Here is a 21,474-nt window from a genome sequence, read left to right as displayed (position 1 = left end):
CGGACAATTCTGGCTCTCTCTGGCTTTGGCCTGACAGTGATTATGTCGCCAAGTGACATCCATCAGCATCTGGGTAATTTATTGCCTCCAGTACTCCAGTCGGAGGCCCAAAAGATTGCCATCCCCTCCCCAGCAAGTGGCTCCATATGGAGGAGAAACAACAAGTATTATGGCTAACAGGTGCACTCATATTTTTCTGTGGGGTTCTGTGACGAAACGAAAAACAAAAAAAATATTTCGGTAAAGAAATATGTATGTACATATATGTATGTACATATGTGTTGTATGTTCGAAAAGGAATTAATTTTTAATTACTGGAAATTTATTTTCTCCTTTTTGACCAGGCTTGAAATAACTTTGTGAATATGAGTAGGTTCTAAATACAGTAAAGCTTCAATAAGTTGGCCAGGATATACAGTCTCTGAATCTTAAATATCTTTATTTTTTATATTTATGTAATAATAAAAAATATAAAAATAAAATATAAAATAAATAAAGAATGTAAAAATAAAAAATAAATGAATTATAAAAAAACAAATTTTAAAATAATTGTATTTTAAAAATTAAAATACAAACAAAATTCAATTTAATTTAAAAAGTAAAGAAAAATCAGACACATTTTTTTTTTTTAATTAAAATTCCTACAATACCTGGTTAAAATAGAGGTATTACTTGGGTTACCCCCTATACACTATTCCACATAAAGCCATCAACTACTGTCAGCCCTTCAGTGTGTCTTCTGTTTTAATATACAGTTTATTATACCGAAATATGAAAATGTGAAACTTTTCGCACTTGTCTCAAGCACACACACCAACCAACCGACATTTATTCATATTTATTTAGACCATGGCTCTGACTTTGGCACGACTTTGCCACATTTACGTTGACTTTGGGGCCCGGGCCGGGCCGTGTGGTGGTTGGAGGTTGGCGGTTGGCTTCCAGACCCATGATATAGTGGCAAAGTAATTTGAAATGAAAATTAATGACATGCAATCAATTCTGGTAGTCGTCGTTATTTGTTATTTTGATGACTTGCCTTGTTGGCCACACTCTTTGCTTTCCAGCAAGCCACCAAGCCACCAAGCCACCACCCCACTCCTACACTCAGTCACTCACTCACTCATTTGTCAAGGGCAAAACAATTGGGAGCATGAAAATGAAATATGTCTGCCCGTTGGGAAGTAGCTCAAGCTGTGCGAAAGAAAGAGCTAAAGATAGAGAGAGAGAGTGGGAGAGCGAACGAGATGGTGAGAGTTTGCTTTTAACCGCAATATGCTTAAGTTGCGGTTATTTATTGTCTGGCATTTATAGTGTGCCCAAAGCGGAGAGAAAGAGAGCGAGAGAAGGACTCTGGCCGCTGCTCTGTTTTCTTGTCATATTTTCTATATACCCTTTTTAGAGGGTATTCGAATTTAACTTTTATTTGTTATTTATTATATATTTATTTTGTTGTTTATTTATTTATTTAATACCCTTTAAAGTATATATATATATATATATCTTATTTGTTTGTATCCATAGAAGAGTCCGTAAGGACTTGTATTTCTGGGAATTACTTCCCGAACCCTATAGCCCTACTCTTAACTATACTTTGGGATTTTATGACAGAGTACCTGAAAAAAAGGATAAGAATAATCGCATCACGATATCCCATAGATATGCCTTAGGAATTTCCTCATATACCCATGACAGGAACGATTCTAATCTCTAATATTTCTGTCCTCCCCCCACCAACCACAACAATTCCCTACTACTTTTTGTTGCACCCCTTGAATGGCTGCTTCTTTTTCGTTTGATTCGTATCGACATATTTCGTCCGCATTTTGTATTCCGGCTGTCAACGCCAAAAGTTCAAAATGATCAGCAACGCCGCCCCCACCACAACCCCCCATCCAACAACAAAAAAAAAACCCCTTCTCTCTCTCTCTCTTTCTCTCTCTGTGCTGCTTTCTACGTTATTTGGGCTTTACTTCTTTTTGGTTTTTGCTCCTCAATGAGTGACTGACATGAGCTTACGTTTTTAGCGCCCCAACCACCCACAACCCACCACCCACCCCACGCCTACCCCACCTTCATTCAAGGCTGATTGATGGGCGACAGCAAAAAAGTTGGCACTTGCTTTGGCTCTGTGTGTGTGTGTGTGTGTTGTGCCAGAGAATCCCCAGAACCCAAAAAAAAAAGCAGCAAAAAATTGCCCTTGGCTATGGACAACCCACCAGCACAACACTCAACGAAATAAGTCATCGCGTGCAGTGTAGACATCAAGTCAAAGCCAAGATTGATTAGTTATTGAAAAGACATCAGCTGGAGGGACTTGCGCAACTCCAAAGATACAGCTCAGCCTGCTGATACCCTGTAGTTGGCCATTGCCTGCGAGGAATACAAATTTAGACAAATATTTGTTGAATTTATTTTTAGCCATTTAATGGGAGTTTTGCTACAGCTTATTCTCTATTTTTTCTCTGTGTTAGTTGAATAAATTCTGGAACGTTGGAACATTTAGACAAATAATTTCAATAACTTAAAATTAGCAAGAGACACTCCAAAGTTTCGCTCAGTGTAATCACTTTTGTGGCAGCTCGCCTCCAAATAAGTCATAATGATTTTTGATCGATGCGCCCAAGTCGGAAGACGTCAGCGAATCATTAACAAAAAAAAGAACTGAAACCCCTTCCATTCCCGGTCTCTGTGTGGCTGATTATGGAGCGCTTCTCGATTCCCTGTGCATAATCATTTTCAATAAATAATTTTTGCTGCCAAACCCCCCACCCATCCCCATTCGCTCCCCCCCCCAAAACTTCCACTCGGTTTTCGGTTTTTCTCATCCCTTATTATTTTGTTGTTGTTGGCATAATGACAGAATGACAGGATAAATTACTGCCAAATGAATGAGGCAAAATATGTCTTAAGCGACACACAGATATAGCCACACACACACATACACACTCACTCACTCAGTCAGACAGCCACGCCCACTTGGCGCTGGCAAAAGCCAAACATCAAACATTATTTTTCTCTCGGTCTATACCTGTTATACGAACTGAATAAGTGGGTATATTGGCCATGTGTAGAGTTATGTAATGAGTAGAAGAATTTATTGCGCAGTCTTTGAGGCTTATTCCAGATCAGCACCGAAAGATAATCGATATAGACTCAGATTGAGTATTTCTATACTACACTTTGAATATCTTTAAAGCTTTTAATGTCCATATAAAACTAGAGAAACCTTTGGTGTGGCTTTAAGGGTATGACATCAAAGGATTCTAGCAATTAAAATGTTTTTTTTTTACTCTCTTATACAATTATCTATATATATTATATACCGATGTGACATATTTTTAATTAAAAATAATAAAAGTTCTTGTATAATATATTTTCTATTTATTTTTAATCATTGTTGGCCTCCTTCAGATATTTCCATACACATTAACGGGTATCTTATAGTCGAAATATCCATTATATATTTTCTACTTTGTTGCTGTTGTTGCGTAATTTACCACCAAACAGCAGAGTGGATGATGAGGAGGGGATGGGATGGATGGATGGATGACGCCCGCATGGGTAAAATTAATAGGCATAATAATTTTTTGACAGCACACCCAAGGATAACGTACGCACACCCGTACGGACACACAGACAGACGAGCTGCAACCCATCAGAGTCCTTTGCATGCGGTGGTAGTAGATATATATATTTTTTTTTTTGGCCCTACCCCTCATCTTTTTGTGATGGGGAGAAAGACACGTTGAGTGACGGGCAGGTTGATGATAAATGATGTCGCTGATGTTGGGTCCCTCCGGCACCCGGTACTTGGCTCTTGCCACGTCATGGAGGCAATCATTTGGGGTAAGGCTCCCCATATCGCCTCTGGCCTCTGACAGAGACAGTCGTTGGCTCAGTCGTCGCCTGATTACTTTGATGACGTTGCCACATATTTGTTATATATGTACGTCGTACTCGTATGGCAGGCTCACAGGAATGAAATTCATAATATTTTGTGCACTCTCACTTAGGGCCTGAAATCGAAGGAATTTGTTTTTTTTTTTTTTTTTCCTTTTTTGCTCTTGGCATAAGGGAAGTTGAATAATTCTGTTCGTATTATTTATTTAGGTAAAACTATTTGGTATTATTTATTTAGGCAGCACTCTGGGGAGCGATAATATTTCCTATTGATCTTAAATGTCTGTTTCACAATTACTCATACCCATTCCTCTGTTGACATTCTTTGAATGGGGTTTCCTGTTCCTGTAGGAGCTCAATGCTTGATTATCATATATTGTTTAAAAACCTTCGAGAAGAGAATAATGAAACGTAAAAAGAGATGGGTATAGGGCACTGGATATTTGATATTTACAGAGCACTTTATGGCATGATCATCTATCCAGACTCTGACTATTGGAAATTGTTTAGGGTTATATCTATAGATAATTCGAACTCAGAGTTAGAGAGGCATCTGTGTATTTAGAATATAAATTACTGGGCGTGAAATATGATAAAATATCGATGCAAAATGGGATAATTTTTTCTGATTTGTATGCGTAATTTATTTAGCAGCGTATAAATAAATTATTTCTTTACCAACAAAAATTAATATATATTATTTTCGATTATATGTTGAGCTTGGCCAAATAATGTTGATTAATTAATTGATGAAATGTTTTTGGTGCGTGTGTCGTCCTGACATTGAATAATTGCTTTCCATTTGGCCAATAACTAAACGCGTCAGCACGCTGCTCCGCTGCCCCCTTGGCCGGGTATGTTCCATCCATTTACAGAATATATGCCTAGAAGAGAAAAGACCAACCCAACCAACACAAGAAAAAGTTAAGACAGAATCCATGTGATATGTGCAAAGTCATCAGGATCTAATCTATCAGTGGCGATGTGTCAATTTAAAGTGTGAGAAAATTGCTGGGGATGATGGATGCGTGGATGGATGGATGGTTGGATGGTTGGATGGATGGATGGATGGATGATGATAATGAAAAGAAGAAAAAGTAATTAGTGCGGTTCAATGATGTGTGCATTCATCATTTTTCACGGAAATATTTCCAAAATATACAAATAATTGAGTTATAGGCAGGAACAGAGGCCTTTAAAAGTTTAATAACAAAAATTTGCGCCATAATTGAATGGATATCAGCCCATAAAATATATGCATATATTCCTGTTTCTTATGTTTTTAAATTTAAATGCACAGTTTGGTTTGAGAAGCACAGAGTCGGTTTCCTACTTTGACAAGCACTTGCAAACTTGCTCACTTTTACTTTCATTCTTGCTGTTTGAGAAGCTTTGTCTCTGTGTGTTGTAGTTTGACAAGCACTCGAAAGCTCGCTCACTCTCACTCTCACTTTCATTTTTTTTTTCTTGTATTGTGCAGTTCTCTCTTCGCCTTCAAATCTGCATGCCGTGACACAAAGAGTAAGACTATGGCGAGAGAACCATCCTCATATCGCTCTCCCTTGTCTAAGCGCACTCTTTATCAGATCACACACTCACACCCACACCCACACCCACGCACTGTCACTGCTCATCTCGCGCTCTCCCTCTCACTACTTGCGGCGTTGACCACGCGCGGTCTCTGCTGCTGCTCCTGCTGCTGCAATTAATAAATTGATTAAAGTACTTAAAACCAAACCAATTGCAATGCAATTTGTGTGAAAATGTGGCCAAATGTCTGTCTGGCCGCATAGTGTTATTAGTTTTGTGCAAAGTCGGCGTTAAATATGCATAAAATGTGTGTTTTAATTGCGAACAGCAACATTTTTCACAGCATTCCAATGGTAAATGTTCACGTGTATGTGTGTGTGTGTTTCTAGCCAAACCGTTTGAGCTGCGCATTAATTGAGTGATTTTATGTATAAGAGTGTTACTCAAACAAAAACAGAATAAAATCAACTCTAAGTCGGAAACTATTGACCCTGGGGGCCATAGGAGAACTTTATTAGAGGCGCCAAAGAGAGTTAACCGAACAATGCGAAATAACTGAAATGAAGTGAACACGAACCCAACCCAACCCAACCCGATACCCGTACGCCATGAAATGGCTCATAAATAAAACAATTGAGTGAAAACATAAATCAAACACTTAATACAATAGTTTCCGCTTTTGTTACTCTCGCATTATGTGTTCGTTTGCAACCTCCTTCTACCCCACTGTGTGCTGTGCTGTGCACTCGCATAAAATGCTCATAAATTAAAATAACTGTAAAACAAGAAAGGTACAGTTGAACCGAAGCAAGGGATACCCTAGACAAGCGGGTCGCTTCTATGGTTAATTTATCATATAATCAGATGATTTTGTTCTTATTTGGTAAACAAAATATTGTAAATCCCTTGGCTTTTCGACAGATAGTTCCTATGACATATTGTAATCCGATCTTTACTCTTTCAGCTGCTGCAAAGGATCGAAGAACAGGTCATGCTGCGCATTCCAGGACACTGTATGTGTTTTCAACACGCTTTCCTCGCCAAATAATAATGCCCTTTACGAAGGGTATAATAAACCCATTGTGTGGATTGCCAGGAGTGCTGTGCGGGCTGTGGTGTGTGGCCATTGTGAGGGTCTCTCAGTGCCTCCTCACTAGGCCTGGAAATTAGCATACAAACTGTCTGGGCAGAAAATCCACCCATTGAGAGAGGGAACCGACTCGAACCAGGTGAGTCGCACGATAATATTAATATGTACCTCACTTAATCATAAATGCCTGGCGACATGCAAAGGCCCTCCCCATCCCCCCCGCTTCATCCTGTGCCACAATTGATGTATGGAGCGTACTGCCAACCCGTTTTGCATACCCTTTCCATGGGAGTATTATGGTTTTTGCAATAAGAAAAAAAATAACTGAAAAAATAGAGATCAAACTTAAAATTGAAAATATTACGTAACGGAAAATATATAAAATTGGTTATAATAGGAAAAATAATAACAATAATAGGAACAATATTATAACCAATTTTATATATTTTCTATTAAGTCATATTTTAATTTTTAATTGTGATCTCTCTTTTTAATTACTATTATTTTTTTTATTTTATTTTTGGTATTATTATTTTTTTGGAATACCATTTAAAATTAAAATTATTGAAAATGAACTTTTTGCTGCTTAGCTACTCTGTGAGAGAGACCTAAATACATAGCTTCCATGTCCAATTAAATGTCATTAAAGGGTAACTAAAGCTTAGGTCTCTTTTTTGTCTCTCTCTCTCTCTATCTCTCTCGTTAGTTGAAAGCTCAGTCGCCAGGTATTTGAAAATTGGGCGTCTCGCTGCCAACAAGTTGCATGTCGCTAACTAGTTAATAATAATGCCTTTGGACAACAACAACAACAATAACAACAAAAAGAGTGGCAACCTGTATGACGTGACGCATTGCATGACATGCATGCATTGTGGGTAGGGAGGGAGGTAGGTAGGGAGGTGGTGTTACGGCGAGAGCCACCCTAAATACGAGCCGAAACTAAACCAAATTAGAAGCCTTTTCATTTTGTTGTTGGATAATTTATGAGCCAGCACTTTTCGAGTCAATTCAGCCAAGCGTTAATCGTCGTTTGACTCGTTTTTTCGTTTCGTTTCGTTTTTCGTAGGCCCAACCAACAATGGGCATAACTTTGAAAACAAGTCCAGTCCACCACAGAGACAGAGTGATAGAGAGCGGGTCGGGTTCCGTTCTCAATGGTATGCTCGGTACGGTGCGGGGGGTATGCGAGCACTACCCGGGCACGGCACTCTTTTGTCGCATTGTCGTCGTTTGTCCGCCTGCCCACATGACGGCTACTGTTTTGTTACTACACTCGTATTATTGTAATTTGCCAGCTCCGGCCACAAGAGGGGGCCCCATGGGCATGCCCCCAGGTCTCTGAATGCCTGCCTGCCTGCCTGCCACGTTGACAGCGTGTCATTTTCATATCGTTTTGTTTAGTCATAGTCACTGTGTATGTGTGTGCCGCCCCGTCTTCTCCTCCTGTACTCTTGTACTCTTGTTTCCTCGCTTCAGTTAACTGGTTTACTTTTCTGTGTGTTTTTTTTTCTATGGTTTTTCCTCGCTTTGGACTCTTTTTGTTGTTGTTGTTGTTGTTGTGTTGCCATCTATGGCATATTTCATAATTAATTGTGAAATTATACGCAGACATATGCAAAAATGGTCAGTCATAATTTTTCATGCGGTTGTCAGTTTTTTGCCCTTACAAAAAAAAAAAAAAACGAACAAAGTGGAAGGCATAGCGAAGTGGTTATTAATGTTGCAAAGTTCCAGAAAATAATAGATGGCGGATTAAACATATAGAATGCTTTGCAGTTGGCCTTAGGCCGGGTAAAAAAAAAGGGTTGCACGCGCTCTCTTCCAGTGTGGCTTAGCATGAGCCTCCAAAGAACGCAAAGGTAGCTGTATCACAGTGAGAAATATTTTTATGTAATTCAAATTTATTTTCTACATTTTCAAAAATGTTACATAAATACAAAAAAAAAGTTCTTTAAGTGTATTTCCGAGTATTTACCATATATGTATTTATTGAATTTTTTTAATTTATGTTCATGTTGTTTCTCTTAAAGCCTCGTAAACCTTCCTTTTTCTGCTTCTTACTCGTATATCCATTTTGGCGTTTCCCTTTCAACACGTAACGGCACGCAAGGATTTCAAAAGAATAGGTTCATGCCACATGCCTCCGAAGGCTGTCAGAAGTTTGAACTCTTACAATTCATAGAAATTAATTGGTTTCCATGACGGCGGTGGCAGTGGCAGTGTCCGTGTTGCGGAAGGAACTACTTGCGGACAGGGAATGTTGATGCGACGACGACTACATAAAAGTTGTATAAAATGGGCTAAAAATCATTAAGGGGAGGGGAGGCCAATGCAAATCAGGAAACAACCTCAACACCTGCTCGATTCACAAAACTTGAAGGGCCAAACGTCACTCCAACTCACTCACTCCATCAGTCGAAGAAACGGCGGAGTAAACCCTAGTGGAAAAGCAACTGAACCGTCATTCCCACTGGTAAATGGAGGTTGTATGGGGGGACGTGTGACGTGTCAACTGTCAATTTGTATTTGATATGCTGTCACTTGGGGGGTTGTATAGAGAGACCCCAACCTCAGAGAAATCACAACAAATAGACGACAATTGACAGCCCACAAGTGAAATGTGAATAAGCAGACAGTCGCGTTGGGTGGTGGTAGAGCAACAGTGGAGAGACACCGAAAGCGTATTTAGTTTGGTGATTATTCTCTGTACTTAAACGTAGACGTTTCACTGTACCGTAAACGGTGGCGGCGCCCACCGCGGGCACACCCGGCAATTGAACTTGCATTGGGCGGGCGACGCCTTGCCCCCCTCCAATTCGACTGCTGCTAAATGCTCGTGTCAGGAGACTTTATTTGTCTTACTTATTTATGTTTATGTGCGTTTCATCCACACGCTGCTCTGGGGCGTTTGCTAAATTAGGCGCACGTCCGTTCCGGGGATGGAGGATTGGATGGAGAATGGTGGGGACTGCGGATGTGGGGCCTACCCACACGAACTTCTTCTCTTAGCAGCAGCAGCAGCAGCAGCAACAGCAAGGCAGCAGCCAGCAGCCAGCAGCTAGCAGCTAGCAGCTGTGCCTAATTTATTTCATTGGACGTGCCCCCGTTTTGGCCAGCCCATCGACTCGAATCAAACGAACCCGAACCGAAACGAACCGAACGAGAAAACCCAGAACGAATCCCACAGTTGGAAGATTTATTTCATTCTGAAGCACATTAAAATTTTACAAATTGCTTAAATCAAATAAATGGCCGCGTTTATGTTGATAAATTGAGTTTTTGTATAGCGAAGGGGGGCAAGTTTCCTGATTCACACAACTTGGGATTTACAAGGGTGATGGAATTAGTGGAATGGTAAAATATTTTAAAACAAGAACTGGAATTAGTTGAATTGAAGAATATTTGAAATGGATTTTGGCTACCACTAAAATATAATTTATAGTTGCATCCAATTTAAAGTTCAACGCAAAGCAGAACTATAACAGTGTTTCCATCATCACTTAAGTGTGCTTCCGATAACGATAAGTATTTTTTTTTTTTTTTTGGTTTTATATGGATATGGGTGTACACCTAAGTGACTCTTTTGCATAATGAATGAAGGAGTGAAAGAGCCGAAGAGCCGAGAAGCAACTTAACGACTTGACATCTGCAGACATGGCCACCATAATACTTTGTATGTAAATTTTGCCAATAAAGTAATTTCTTTTAATGAGCCGCGGGCATCGCCACAGAACCAGAGAGAGGCCAAAGAAGCAAAGAAGATATGGGAGAACGAGGAGAGACATTAAGTATCGCATAAAGTAACAAAATGAATTAGGCCCCGACATGATGATGATGATGATTATGATGATGATGATGGTGATGGTGATGATGGTGGTAGAGCAGTGGAAGTGCTGCTGCCCCTATCAACGTGGTAGTCTCTCGAACGCGCGGAAGTAATTGAGTTAAATATGCACAAGATGACAGCATAAATTATGCGCCACAGAAGAACATAAGAAACAAAAAAAAAAAAAAGAAGAGTTAAATGTGGTCTTGTGGCAAACAAAAGGGCCCGGAGACGAGAGAAGAGGAGAGAAGTAGAACCCCCAGAACTCGGCCCGAAGACAGCAAACAAAAGGCAACAAATGAGGGGAAAACCTACTTATCAACATCATGGGAACCGAATGGAAATACATACATACACAGAAAAACCCTCCACACAACCGGGGGTTGCAAGTACTTGAAAAAGTGTGCATAACAAATTTCGATAATGAACTATGAAATTTTTGTAGCTTCGCCTCGCGATTGTAACCCTTTTTTTTTTCTCGTGTGTCACAAGGATTTCGATTTTGGAATTTATTTTGCTGTCATAAATTTTGAAATAACAATTATTGCCATTTGTAGCGCTCGAAATTTGCATACTCCACGGCTGTCCCAAAAGGAAGACATATTTCATGCTGCCCATTGTCAGAAAATGTATTCAAGAGCGACAGGAATGAGGGGAAAGAAATGCAGGGAATACTCGTACCATTAACAATGCCACGAATATTTTACTGTTTGGTGGAAGATCAAAATTTAGCCCAAAAGTCCTTTCGCTCAGGCGAAATTTGTGTACTATAAAAATCAAGTAAACTGTGTCACGTATGCTTCTGTTTTTATCAATACTCGGACTTGATGAAAAACTGGTCCGTCGCTTAGACAGTTCTGAAAAAAAATACCTATTTTCCAAACCATACATCTGAATTTTGGCGAGATTTTTTTTTACATTCTCTTTGAAAATTCCTTTACCTGAGTTGTAAAATGTTAAATATGTTTTATAATAAAAAATAATATTTTATGTTGGTTATTTTTTAAAATTATATTAGATTTAAAATAAAAATGTTCACTAAGTTTTGGAGTGAAAATGACCATTAAACTTTTTTTAATCGATCCAGAATCCAAAGTTTTGCATTTATGCACCGCAAACAGAAAAATATGCACCGCAATCAAAGTTAAACTTTGACTATTTATTGTAAAGCTTCCACACATTGTTGCGCCAATTTTCTAAACTCATGCAGACAAAATTTAAAAGGATTTTTTATATGCTTTTTATTTTATTAAAATATCTTGATTCGTTTAATATTTATTAATTTTGCAAGCTGAGAAGGTCGAAGGCGGCCCCTCTGTGCGACATCTAATCATAATGGTCAGTTGCTCCCAGTTAGGGGAATAGAACTTTCTGAAGATACAAAATAAATACGTAACTAAAAATTCATATAATAAATTACAAATTTTGTAAAATACATATATATTTACATTTGGCGCTTCATAAAAGTATTCATCGACATAATCGCTACCATTTCTACGATTGAGTATTTTCTGTATCCTAAATAATTATTAATCGACTTGATTTTGTAGGATTCTTCTTCCATGTTGAAGCTAATGCCTTGAACAGGTGCGATTGAACCGTTCGCAAGTTTCACTTTGATAAGAATTTCGTGTGGCGTTGCATTTGTCATCAGATACATATTCTTCCGGCCGATAAAAAAGGAACCATTTGTGTCGTTGAAACCTTGCTCTTTATATTGCTCAAGCTTTTGGTTTAGCCTCGCCAATCCCTCATTTTCTTGCAAAATGACTGTCCAACCAGATGCCTCTTCCCCAGGTAAATGTATCGCATGAGTCTCGCGGCTGGATGTCCGACAGCCTTTTGGCCCGACATTATCCAGCTTCTGCCTAATATAGTATTCCACCTTCTGTTTTAGGATCTCATCCTTTTCCTTAATGGTTTTCTCCTTTTGTTCCAGTAATTCATTTTTGCTCTCCAGTTGCTTCTTCATTTTCTCAATATCATCGTGCAGGTCATTGATGGTATTGTCTTTCTGTCTGCATAGCTTTTCCAATTCCCCACTCAGTTCCACCCTGAGGTTCTGCACCCTATCGAGGGTTTCTTTTATGTCTAGCCTTAGTCCAGTAGAACTTCGCTCATCTCCCAACTGTTTATGCAGTATTTCTACTTGACTTTTGCATTTGGTAACATCGAAATTTTTGGCTTGAAGTTGGTTCTGCATGTCTTGCATTTTCAGATCCTTCTGCTGGCATATTCCCACGTATTTAAGCAATGGCTTGACAGTGGGATAGCAAACGGCAGCGCATTCTTCTTCCAGCTCCCTTGACACAAAACACGACTGCGAATAAATTATAGAAAAAGCTTTCAGATATGTTGCGATATCTTAATATTTTCTTTGATTTAAGTTTCACATTTGAGGAAGTTGAAATGTTTTTCAAATGAAAGAATATTTGTTCTCACCTCCTGGTCTTCGTAGTAATCGGAAACTGCCGTCAAATTCTCCGAAAAATTAATAAAAACCAACACGATAATGAAAATATTCAACATATTCTAAGACTATGGCGTGATGTGTCACGAGTACAACGGAATACCAACTGATTTATGATTTCGATTAAAAGCTCGATGAAGTCTGGACCTCTCAGAATGGAGCTCTTATCTGGATTGCTCAGAGCTGGATTATATACCATGGGTTTTTCACTGGTCCATAGCAGCTGAAGGTTATCAGATTTTGGGATGAGCAGTCAGTGAGGGTTCCATCGCCTTGGAAGTGAAAAGTGAAAGTTTGTAAATTTTCCAATCGTTTTCCAGACACCTTTCCACCTTACACCGTCAACAACTAAAACGCAACTGATTTTGTATTTGCTCAGGAATTGTATTTATAACGAAAATTATGCAGAGGTCTTTCTTTCTCTGATAATGCAAATAGAATTATATATTGTTATGTGTGGGATGAGTATGGTGTATGAAATCCCATTGACTTTCATGTTATCAACAGTGAGGCTTGATGGGACCTTGGAATATGTATTTGTGAAAATGTATAAGTACTGGTGTATACACTCACGAGATTGTGAGTTAATTAACCAAGCTAATCTATCTAATTGGCTGGTTTAAATGAAAGCTGAAAGAAATCTATGAATATAAATAAAAAATATGAATTAAATGTAATAAGTATAAAAAATATAGTGTGCGGAAAAAAAACATCCACATTTCCCATCATCGAAGAGCCTTTTTATTAATTCACTATTTATTCAAATAAAATGTTATATTATTTTTAGTTTTTTCGGGGCGTCTCACTAATCATAATTTGTGACAGAATTCCCAGGGTAAATGAACTCCTATTAGACTTAGATTGAAGGTAGAGTATAGCAGAATCATTCAATATTAAATCATTAGTTGCAACGTCTGAGCATAATGGTCAGTTCCTTCCATTTAGGAAGATCGAGTTTTTTTAAGTAAAAAAATACATACACAAAATACGTATACAAATTACGTTTCATTAATAGCTTCGTCGACAGAATCGCCTCCAGTTCCAACATTGAGTATTTTCTGTTTTCTAAATAATTATTAATCGACTTGATTTCGTAGGATTCTTCTACCATGTTGAAGCTAATGCCTTGAACAGATGCGATTGAATCGTTCGCAAGTTTCACTTTGATAAGAATTTCGTGTGGCGTTGCATTTGTCATCAGATACATATTCTTCCGGCCGATAAAAAAGGAACCATTTGTGTCGTTGAAACCTTGTTCTGTATATTGCTCAAGCTTTTGGTTTAGCCTCGCCAATCCCTCATTTTCTTGCAAAATGACTGTCCAACCAGATGGCTCTTTTCCAGGTACTTGGATCGGACAGCATTTTGGCCCGACATTATCCAGATTCTGCGTAATATATTTCTTCTTCTGGCTTAGGATATCATCATTGTCCTTCCTGTTTTTCTCCTTTTGTTCCAATAATTCATTTTTGCTCTCCAGTTGCTTCTTCATTTTCTCAATATCATCGTGCAGGTCATTGATGGTATTGTCTTTCTGTCTGCATAGCTTTTCCAATTCCCCACTCAGTTCCACCCTGAGGTTCTGCACCCTATCGAGGGTTTCTTTTATGTCTAGCCTTAGTCCAGTAGAACTTCGCTCATCTCCCAACTGTTTATGCAGTGTTTCTACTTGACTCTTCCATTTGGCAACCTCGTAATTTTTGCCTTGAAGTTGGTTCTGCATGTCTTGCATTTTCAGATCCTTCTGCTGGCATATTCCCATGTATTTAAGCAATGGCTTGACAGTGGGATAGCAAACGGCAGCGCATTCTTCTTCCAGCTCCCTTGACACAAAACACGACTGCGAATAAATTATAGAAAAAAGCTTTGAGATATGTTGCGATGTCTTAATATTTTTTTCGATTTAACTTTCACATTTGAGAAGTTTTCCTTTTTGAAATTTAAGAATATTTGCTCTCACCTCCTGGTCTTCATAGTAAGCGGAAACTGCCGTCAAATTCTCCGAAAAATTAATAAAAACCAACACGATAATGAAAATATTCAACATATTCTAAGACTATGGCGTGATGTGTCACGAGTACAACGGAATACCAACTGATTTATGATTTCGATTAAAAGCTCGATGAAGTCTGGACCTCTCAGAATGGAGCTCTTATCTGGATTGCTCAGAGCTGGATTATATACTATGGGTTTTTCACTGGCTCATAGCAGCTAAAGGTTATCAGGTTATGGGATGAGCAGTCAGTGAGGGTTCCATCGCCTTGGAAGTGAAAAGTGAAAATAAATATAAAAAAGAACGGAATAATTAACAGTTACCATAGAATACCAATGGTATAATTAAAAAAAAATGTTGATACAAACTACCAGATACAAGACCATTTATTTTTATTTAATTGTTTAATAATAATATTATAATAGTATTTCTAGAATTTCACTATATTTTAATAGATTTAGATCTTAGATCTTTTATTTTTTTCCGGTGTATTTATACTAGTTTTGTTTATGTTTATAGTTTTAAAAATAGTTAAAACTAATGCCTGGCAGGGGGTTTTGACCCTCTATGCTCCAGAATCTGCGCAATATTTTCCTCCTGCTATTTTAGTTTCCTATACTTTTCGTTAATGTTTATTTCCTGTTGTTTTAATAGTTCATCCTTGCTCGCCAGTTGTTTCTTCAATTTCTCGATTTCTTCGTGCACATCTTCGTGGAAATATTTTAGCTCGGAATTAAGTTTAGATTGCACATTTTGGACACCATCAAGTACACTATTCAGGTCACAAAAGTTGTTTTCAAACTGCTGACTAAGCCTCTTTGCTTCACTTTTACACTCTATGGTCTCATCGCTTTGCTTTCGTACCTTTTCCTCAAGTTTGTAAATTTTCAAATCGTTTTCCTGACACCTTTCCAAGTACTGAAGCAGGGGCTTAACAATGGGATAGCAAACGAAACCGCACTGATCTTCCAGATCGCTTGAAGTGACACACGACTACAAATTGTATTTCAGAGATTTAACAAACATTAATCTTTAATCATTGAATGCTATAACCTGTTGCTCAGTATCCGCCAGGGAATCAACGGCAGCCAAATAGATAAGGCCAAGCATAATGTTGAACAAATGATTCGAGTAATTCATTCTCATTATAATCCTTGATACTCCTCCACGTCAACAACTGAAACACAACTGATTTTGTCTTTGCTCAGGAATTGTATTTATAACGAAAATTATACTGAGGTCTTACTTTCTCTGATAACACTGCTCGACAAAATTGAACTTCGAACCGCTTCGAGCCTTTTAATTTTTTGTAGAAAATTTTTTTTTTCAGAATTTTGTTTTTTACATATGTTTGCAGCTTAGGTATCGTTCAGCTGATTTTAATGATCTTTGTCATTCTATATAGCTGATAAATGCAGCTATATAGTGAACCTAAACACTTTGTAGCTTCAGCATACCGTCTGGAAAATATTAATCATTCAAATGCCAAATTTATGCTTTTTTTTAATTTTCACTTTAAGAATTAAGGAAAAATCGAACAAAAATTATATCCTGTGTTCTTATATTTTTTGTGTTCATTAAAATCTATGAAGAAACGTCTGAGCTAAAATTGGTTGACCAAAACTCCGAAAATCACATTTTACCACTTGAAACGTTGCTGGCCCAATATTTTGGGCCCTTTTTACTCAGAACCTGCAGCGCAGATATAAAAAAGAATAATAGGTTGACAAGAAATTACACCAGTTTTTACAAGTTTTTTCATTCGTGGTGATAGCGGAAAAATGGTGTCGGTTAGTGTAATGCAAATAAATGTATATTTTGTTATCTGTGGGATGAGCATGCCATATAAAATCCCATTGGTTTTCAACACTGAGGCTTAATGAGACCTACGATTTATTTGTGTACATAAATACTAGGAAATATTTAAATTCGTATCAGCTTTAAATATATATAAATTCATTCACATGATTGTGAGTTCATTAAACAAGCTAATCTATTAAATTGGTTGTCTTAAATGAAAGCTGAAATAAATCTCTTATTATAAATAACAAATATAAATAAAATATAATAAATATTAAAAATAAAAAAAATATATATATATATATAAATAAAATATAATAAATATTAAAAAAAAAATATATATATAGTGTGCAACATTTTGTTGTTGTTCCTTGTTAATAATAATATTGATCCGACCGCAACGTGTTCCTTTAGTTGAAGAATGTCTTTATGATTTTGTGTGTTTCGATTTTCTCATATCGAGAAATCCGACGAGAATCTGATTCATTATGCATTTTACCATTACGATGCCACTCAGTACAAAACTCATGTGCTGTATGGAATTTTATGAGCATCGAAGTAAATTTGAATGAACAGAATTGTGCCATAAACGATAAAAACTTGAAAGGGAATATTTTTTGTGAGCCCATACAATGCCTCCTCCAATGATGATATTTGTGGGAAATTTAAACTCAATTTTTATATTCGACTACGGACGAACAGACACACAAAATAAATCAACTGTGAACATTTTTTCCTAAGGCCCCACCCCCCACCACATCTGGTCATAAAGTTAAAATTTGTTACACAATCTGTACGAAAATATGTTGGAAATATGCAAATTTCCTTTAGTCCAAAGAATATTTTACGGCTCTTGTGTGTGTGAGTGAGAAAAGTTTTTCGAGATGAAAAATCTGTGTGTGTGTGTGTGTGCGTGTGTGTTTTGTGGATGAAAATTTGTCGCTGGCTACTACTGCGATTCCTTGACCATTTCCCATTTTCCACATTTTCTACATTTAAATGTAAATTAATGGTCGGTTAAGCTGTCAGTCTCGGGTTCTCTTCCATTCGGACTCTAGATCGTACTCTGGCCTCTGTGGGGTCGGTCGGTCGGTCGGTCATCTAACAATTTTTCGGTGGATGAATGGCATTGGACATCATCACAGCACAGATTTGTGGTGTTAATTTGCTGTGAAATGTTGACTGACCGGTGGACCGGATCGGACCAGGACCGTGTGTACACCGTGTGGACCAGTTTACCAGTTGATGCGGCCATTGCCTGTAATTAATTGTCTGTGTTTAATTTGGGTTAATTTTATTTATGGGCCAAGCTCCTTGCGTCATTTACGACTGAAAAACCGTTCACACGGAATACAATTACAGAATAATATTTCACATTTTTCCTACTCATTTTTTTCTCTTTTCTTTTTCTTTTCTTCTTTTGTTTCCTTTTTTTTTTTGTCTCTGGAAATCTAGAAATCATTGCTGTTGTCAGTTCTTGTTCGCCTGCCTGGCTGTGACGTGGCAACACTGACAGGACACTTTTGACAGCCCAGAGACAGCGAGGACTAAGCTTCTGCTAATGTCAACAGCAAACAGTTCAAAATTGTGCAAAAACAACAACCAAAAGACAAACAAAAAGATAAATGTGGGATTGAAATGTGTGGAAAATAAAGCGACCAGGTTAGTGCTCTATAAAATATGTTTTATCAGAGAAAGAAATTCCCTATGCCTGTATGGATTTTTTTATTTATAATTTTATAGTCTGTGCTTGAATGGAAACATTCCAAGTAGTATAGATTTTAGCTGTAAGAAACCGTTCATTATACCTCGTTTTGTGTAGAGCATTTTTGAATATAAAATTGTTTTGTGGGAGTGCTGCTGAAGGAGGGTCGAGCAACAAGACAGAGTAAAACAAAAGCCGAGCAAGAAGCAACAGTGGCACTGACAGTGGCACTGGCAGACAGGCAGGTTCCAGGTTCCAGGTCCCAGGGCCCTTCCTTCTACTCTGCCTCAGTCTGCCACTTCCACTCTGCTGCTACTCCCACTCTGCCACTCTGACACTGACAGTTGTCAACTGCTGTTGTGTTGTTTGCTTCCTTTATTTCATATTTCTTTGCCATATTTTTCATATTCCCTTCGTTGTGCTCTGTCTGTCGCTGTTACTGTTACCCAAGATTTTTGTCATATTTTTTATATACTCTCGCAGTTGTCGTACTCGTACTCGTACTCGTATTTTGTTGGAAGCTTCACTAATGTGCTAAATCTCTTTCTCTCTCTCCCCCACTCTTTGGGTATATCTCTGGTTCAATCTACGATATGTGCATCAGTTTCTCACTTACCTAGGATTTTGGCATTGTTTGTTTCCGCTGGCTCTCTGATCATAAATTTCCTTTTAACCAGTTTAGTCTGTCTGTGGACACAGCGAGGAGGAGCAGGGGGGCAAGCAAAAAAATATCATAAAATACAAAATGAAGTACGCCCGACATGACTCGGACACTCTAGAATTTATGTGACAATTTTGTTCAGAATAAATGACTGCTGCAGGACCAAGAGGATGCCCCATATGTGTGTGTGCGTGAACGGTGGCACATTCAGGTTTATGGTGAGTGTATCTTTTTGGGGTATATTACCTTACTTGATACACTCTGTGAGGGTAAAACAATTGAAGAGGCAATACTGTGCCTCTTGAGTGTTTAGATTTGTTGCACTACCAGAAGCACGAGCTATAAGCAGAAGCTTATTACACAGCCGAACCGACCGATAGCGCTGCTGCATGACGCGCTTATTATATCTTACCCACAGAAATTTATAAGGGTTTCTTAATATTTTTTTTTTCAGGTTTGCCAATTTGTTATGCCCTCTATAAAGCGTATAGAAATTAGTTGGGTTAAAAGGCACACATGCACACCAAAAAGATACCCATGGATATGGGTAAGGAGAAATGGGATGCTGGTGCCGGACAGCATTTGGCTCCGGCGATTGCCATTCCGCAAAGCCCACAAAGTGGGTGCCCACTAAAAACTAACCCACTGCATGGAAAATCCCATGGAAGGGTGCATATGGGGGTTTTGTGGCAGTGGCAGTGGCAGCAGCACTTCAGCACTTGGTCTCTCGATTCGCTTTTGTGGGAAAGGTGGGGTGGGGAGGGTGCTGTTGTTGTCGGTCATGTTGCATAAATCTCATTTTGGGCTTTATTTACTCTCTCACAAAATGCTGCACGTTTTCCAGATGGTTCTTTCACTCTAAACCTGCTATCTCTATCTCTTTCTAACCTGCATGTGCTGTCTCTTTCTGGCAAATAAATTCATTTAGTGGCATTTAGTGGCCCCTTTCACCTTATTGTCGTCCATGGGTCGTCGAAGGCAGGATTCTGTTCGTGCCCCCCAGAGGGTTCCCATGATTCCATGGGAGTGTGTGTGTGTGTGTGTCTATGTGTGTGCATTTTATGGCAGTTTCTGCGTTTTTGTGGCCAAACATGAAGTGAAAATTACACACACACACACACATAGAGAGAAGGGAAAATGCACACACACACACACACATATGGCAATTGTTTTTCCCCGAATTCGGAGGATGGGCTGTTTGGGAGGTTTGTTGTGGCTGCTGCTGCTGCTGCTGGATTTTGGCTTTAGTCGGCAGTTAATTTTCATATTTTCTAGCCGCACTCACGTACCGCCAACGCCACACCCCCCCCCCCCAAAAAAAACCCCATCCCCTCTGGCCACTGCCCCTCTGCCCATCTGTGTGGACATTTTGTCGTAAATAAATTTAACAATTTATTTAGATTGCCATGACAGGCGGATGCTATTAAAAGCGAAATTTATGGGATCCTTTCGGCGCTTTCAGAAAGGGAAATGGAAGATGCACAAATGAACTTTATGATGTTGCAAAAACACAAAAACGGGGCCCATAAGGAACAGTAAACAAATAATGCATTTTTGTGGCGGGGTGGGTACGGGGGAAAGGGTTTTTGCTGAAACGGAAGAATCTAGGGGTAATTATAATGTAATGTATCCAAGGGTTGGTTGGCTTTTCACTGCAAGAGTAATAGTTGTTAAGTTTTTACAACAGATGTGCCTTTTGAGTTCAACTGAAGACGTGTCTGCTAAGCCAAACTGGGAGAGAGAGAGATGTTTAAATACAAATCAAAGTGCTTATGTGACAGCTATACAAAATTTTTAATAAATAAAATTAGTTGAGTTAATTAAATAAATAAATAAAATATATAATACTTAATTCCAACAAAAAAATCATAAAAAATATATAAATAAAAATAAATATAATTATTAAAATAATAAGGTTTCAAATTCCACACGTAAAACGAAAATTTTCGGTTTCCCTGTTTTCCCACTCAATTCCAATTGTCATCAAATTACAAAATGAAAAAAATTATATATTTTTCGACACACCAAATCCCCCCTCATAGATCTCCATCTCAACAGAATTCTAAATGCCACTTGATGGCACAGGAAATGGTTTTTCAATATATATCAAGATGCTGACGACAGCAAGCGATTAAAGATCTTTGACTGAAAACCGAAAACCACTTGACCCGAGAGCAGTGCCATCAATTAGAAACTTGAACGCTTGTTTCCTGACAGATTGTTTCATTCAAAAAGCGGGAGCAATCCTAAAGTAGGGCACTTGTCGGATATGTCAGAGTTCAGGACTTAAAACACAAATATGTTTTTATTTTTTTCTGGTTTCCCAAGCAACATGTTGGATGAAGGAATATTCATGAATATTATTGTAATTTATTGACAACATTTACGCCTAACTAACCCCCAAAGCAACACCAAAAAAAAATGAAAACTGAAAGGAAGTTTGGGAAAAGGGGTTAAACTATGCACTGGAAAAGGCTTTTCTTTGAAGGGCAATCG

At 38.3% G+C, this 21,474-nt stretch overlaps 3 protein-coding genes and 1 long non-coding RNA gene across 5 annotated transcripts; 1 reads left to right on the top strand and 3 right to left on the bottom strand.

The window, feature by feature from the left end:
- Positions 1-5,682: 5,682 nt before the first annotated feature.
- On the top strand, positions 5,683-18,265 carry LOC121403949. The gene is made up of 3 exons (XR_005967578.1): positions 5,683-5,786; positions 6,398-6,662; positions 18,068-18,265. It is a non-coding gene; the product is annotated as an uncharacterized LOC121403949 (long non-coding RNA).
- Positions 11,579-13,152, bottom strand: LOC111064715. Its single transcript, XM_022352472.2, has 3 exons — positions 12,792-13,152; positions 11,798-12,669; positions 11,579-11,720 (listed from the first exon to the last, which is right to left on the bottom strand). Exons 1-3 carry the CDS (start codon positions 12,876-12,878, stop codon positions 11,618-11,620), a joined length of 1,062 nt encoding a protein of 353 aa, XP_022208164.2. The 5' UTR covers positions 12,879-13,152; the 3' UTR covers positions 11,579-11,617.
- Positions 13,567-14,997, bottom strand: LOC121403948. Its single transcript, XM_041592370.1, has 2 exons — positions 14,780-14,997; positions 13,567-14,659 (listed from the first exon to the last, which is right to left on the bottom strand). The coding sequence occupies exons 1-2, from the start codon at positions 14,864-14,866 to the stop codon at positions 13,721-13,723; spliced, it is 1,026 nt and encodes a 341-aa protein (XP_041448304.1). The 5' UTR covers positions 14,867-14,997; the 3' UTR covers positions 13,567-13,720.
- Positions 15,244-15,995, bottom strand: LOC111064717. 2 transcript variants are annotated; one of them, XM_022352478.2, is made up of 3 exons: positions 15,866-15,995; positions 15,677-15,805; positions 15,244-15,584 (listed from the first exon to the last, which is right to left on the bottom strand). In XM_022352478.2, the coding sequence occupies exons 1-3, from the start codon at positions 15,956-15,958 to the stop codon at positions 15,576-15,578; spliced, it is 231 nt and encodes a 76-aa protein (XP_022208170.2). In that variant the 5' UTR covers positions 15,959-15,995; the 3' UTR covers positions 15,244-15,575. The 2 variants fall into 2 exon arrangements, with proteins under 2 accessions (XP_022208170.2, XP_022208168.2); XM_022352476.2 differs by having other exon boundaries at positions 15,251-15,805.
- Positions 18,266-21,474: the final 3,209 nt, after the last annotated feature.

This window comes from Drosophila obscura, unplaced genomic scaffold (genome assembly GCF_018151105.1).
Source record: "Drosophila obscura isolate BZ-5 IFL unplaced genomic scaffold, ASM1815110v1 contig_179, whole genome shotgun sequence".
NCBI lineage: Eukaryota > Metazoa > Arthropoda > Insecta > Diptera > Drosophilidae > Drosophila > Drosophila obscura.
The sequence above is the reverse complement of the archived record's forward strand: the minus strand, read 5'-3'. Positions and strand labels throughout refer to the sequence as shown.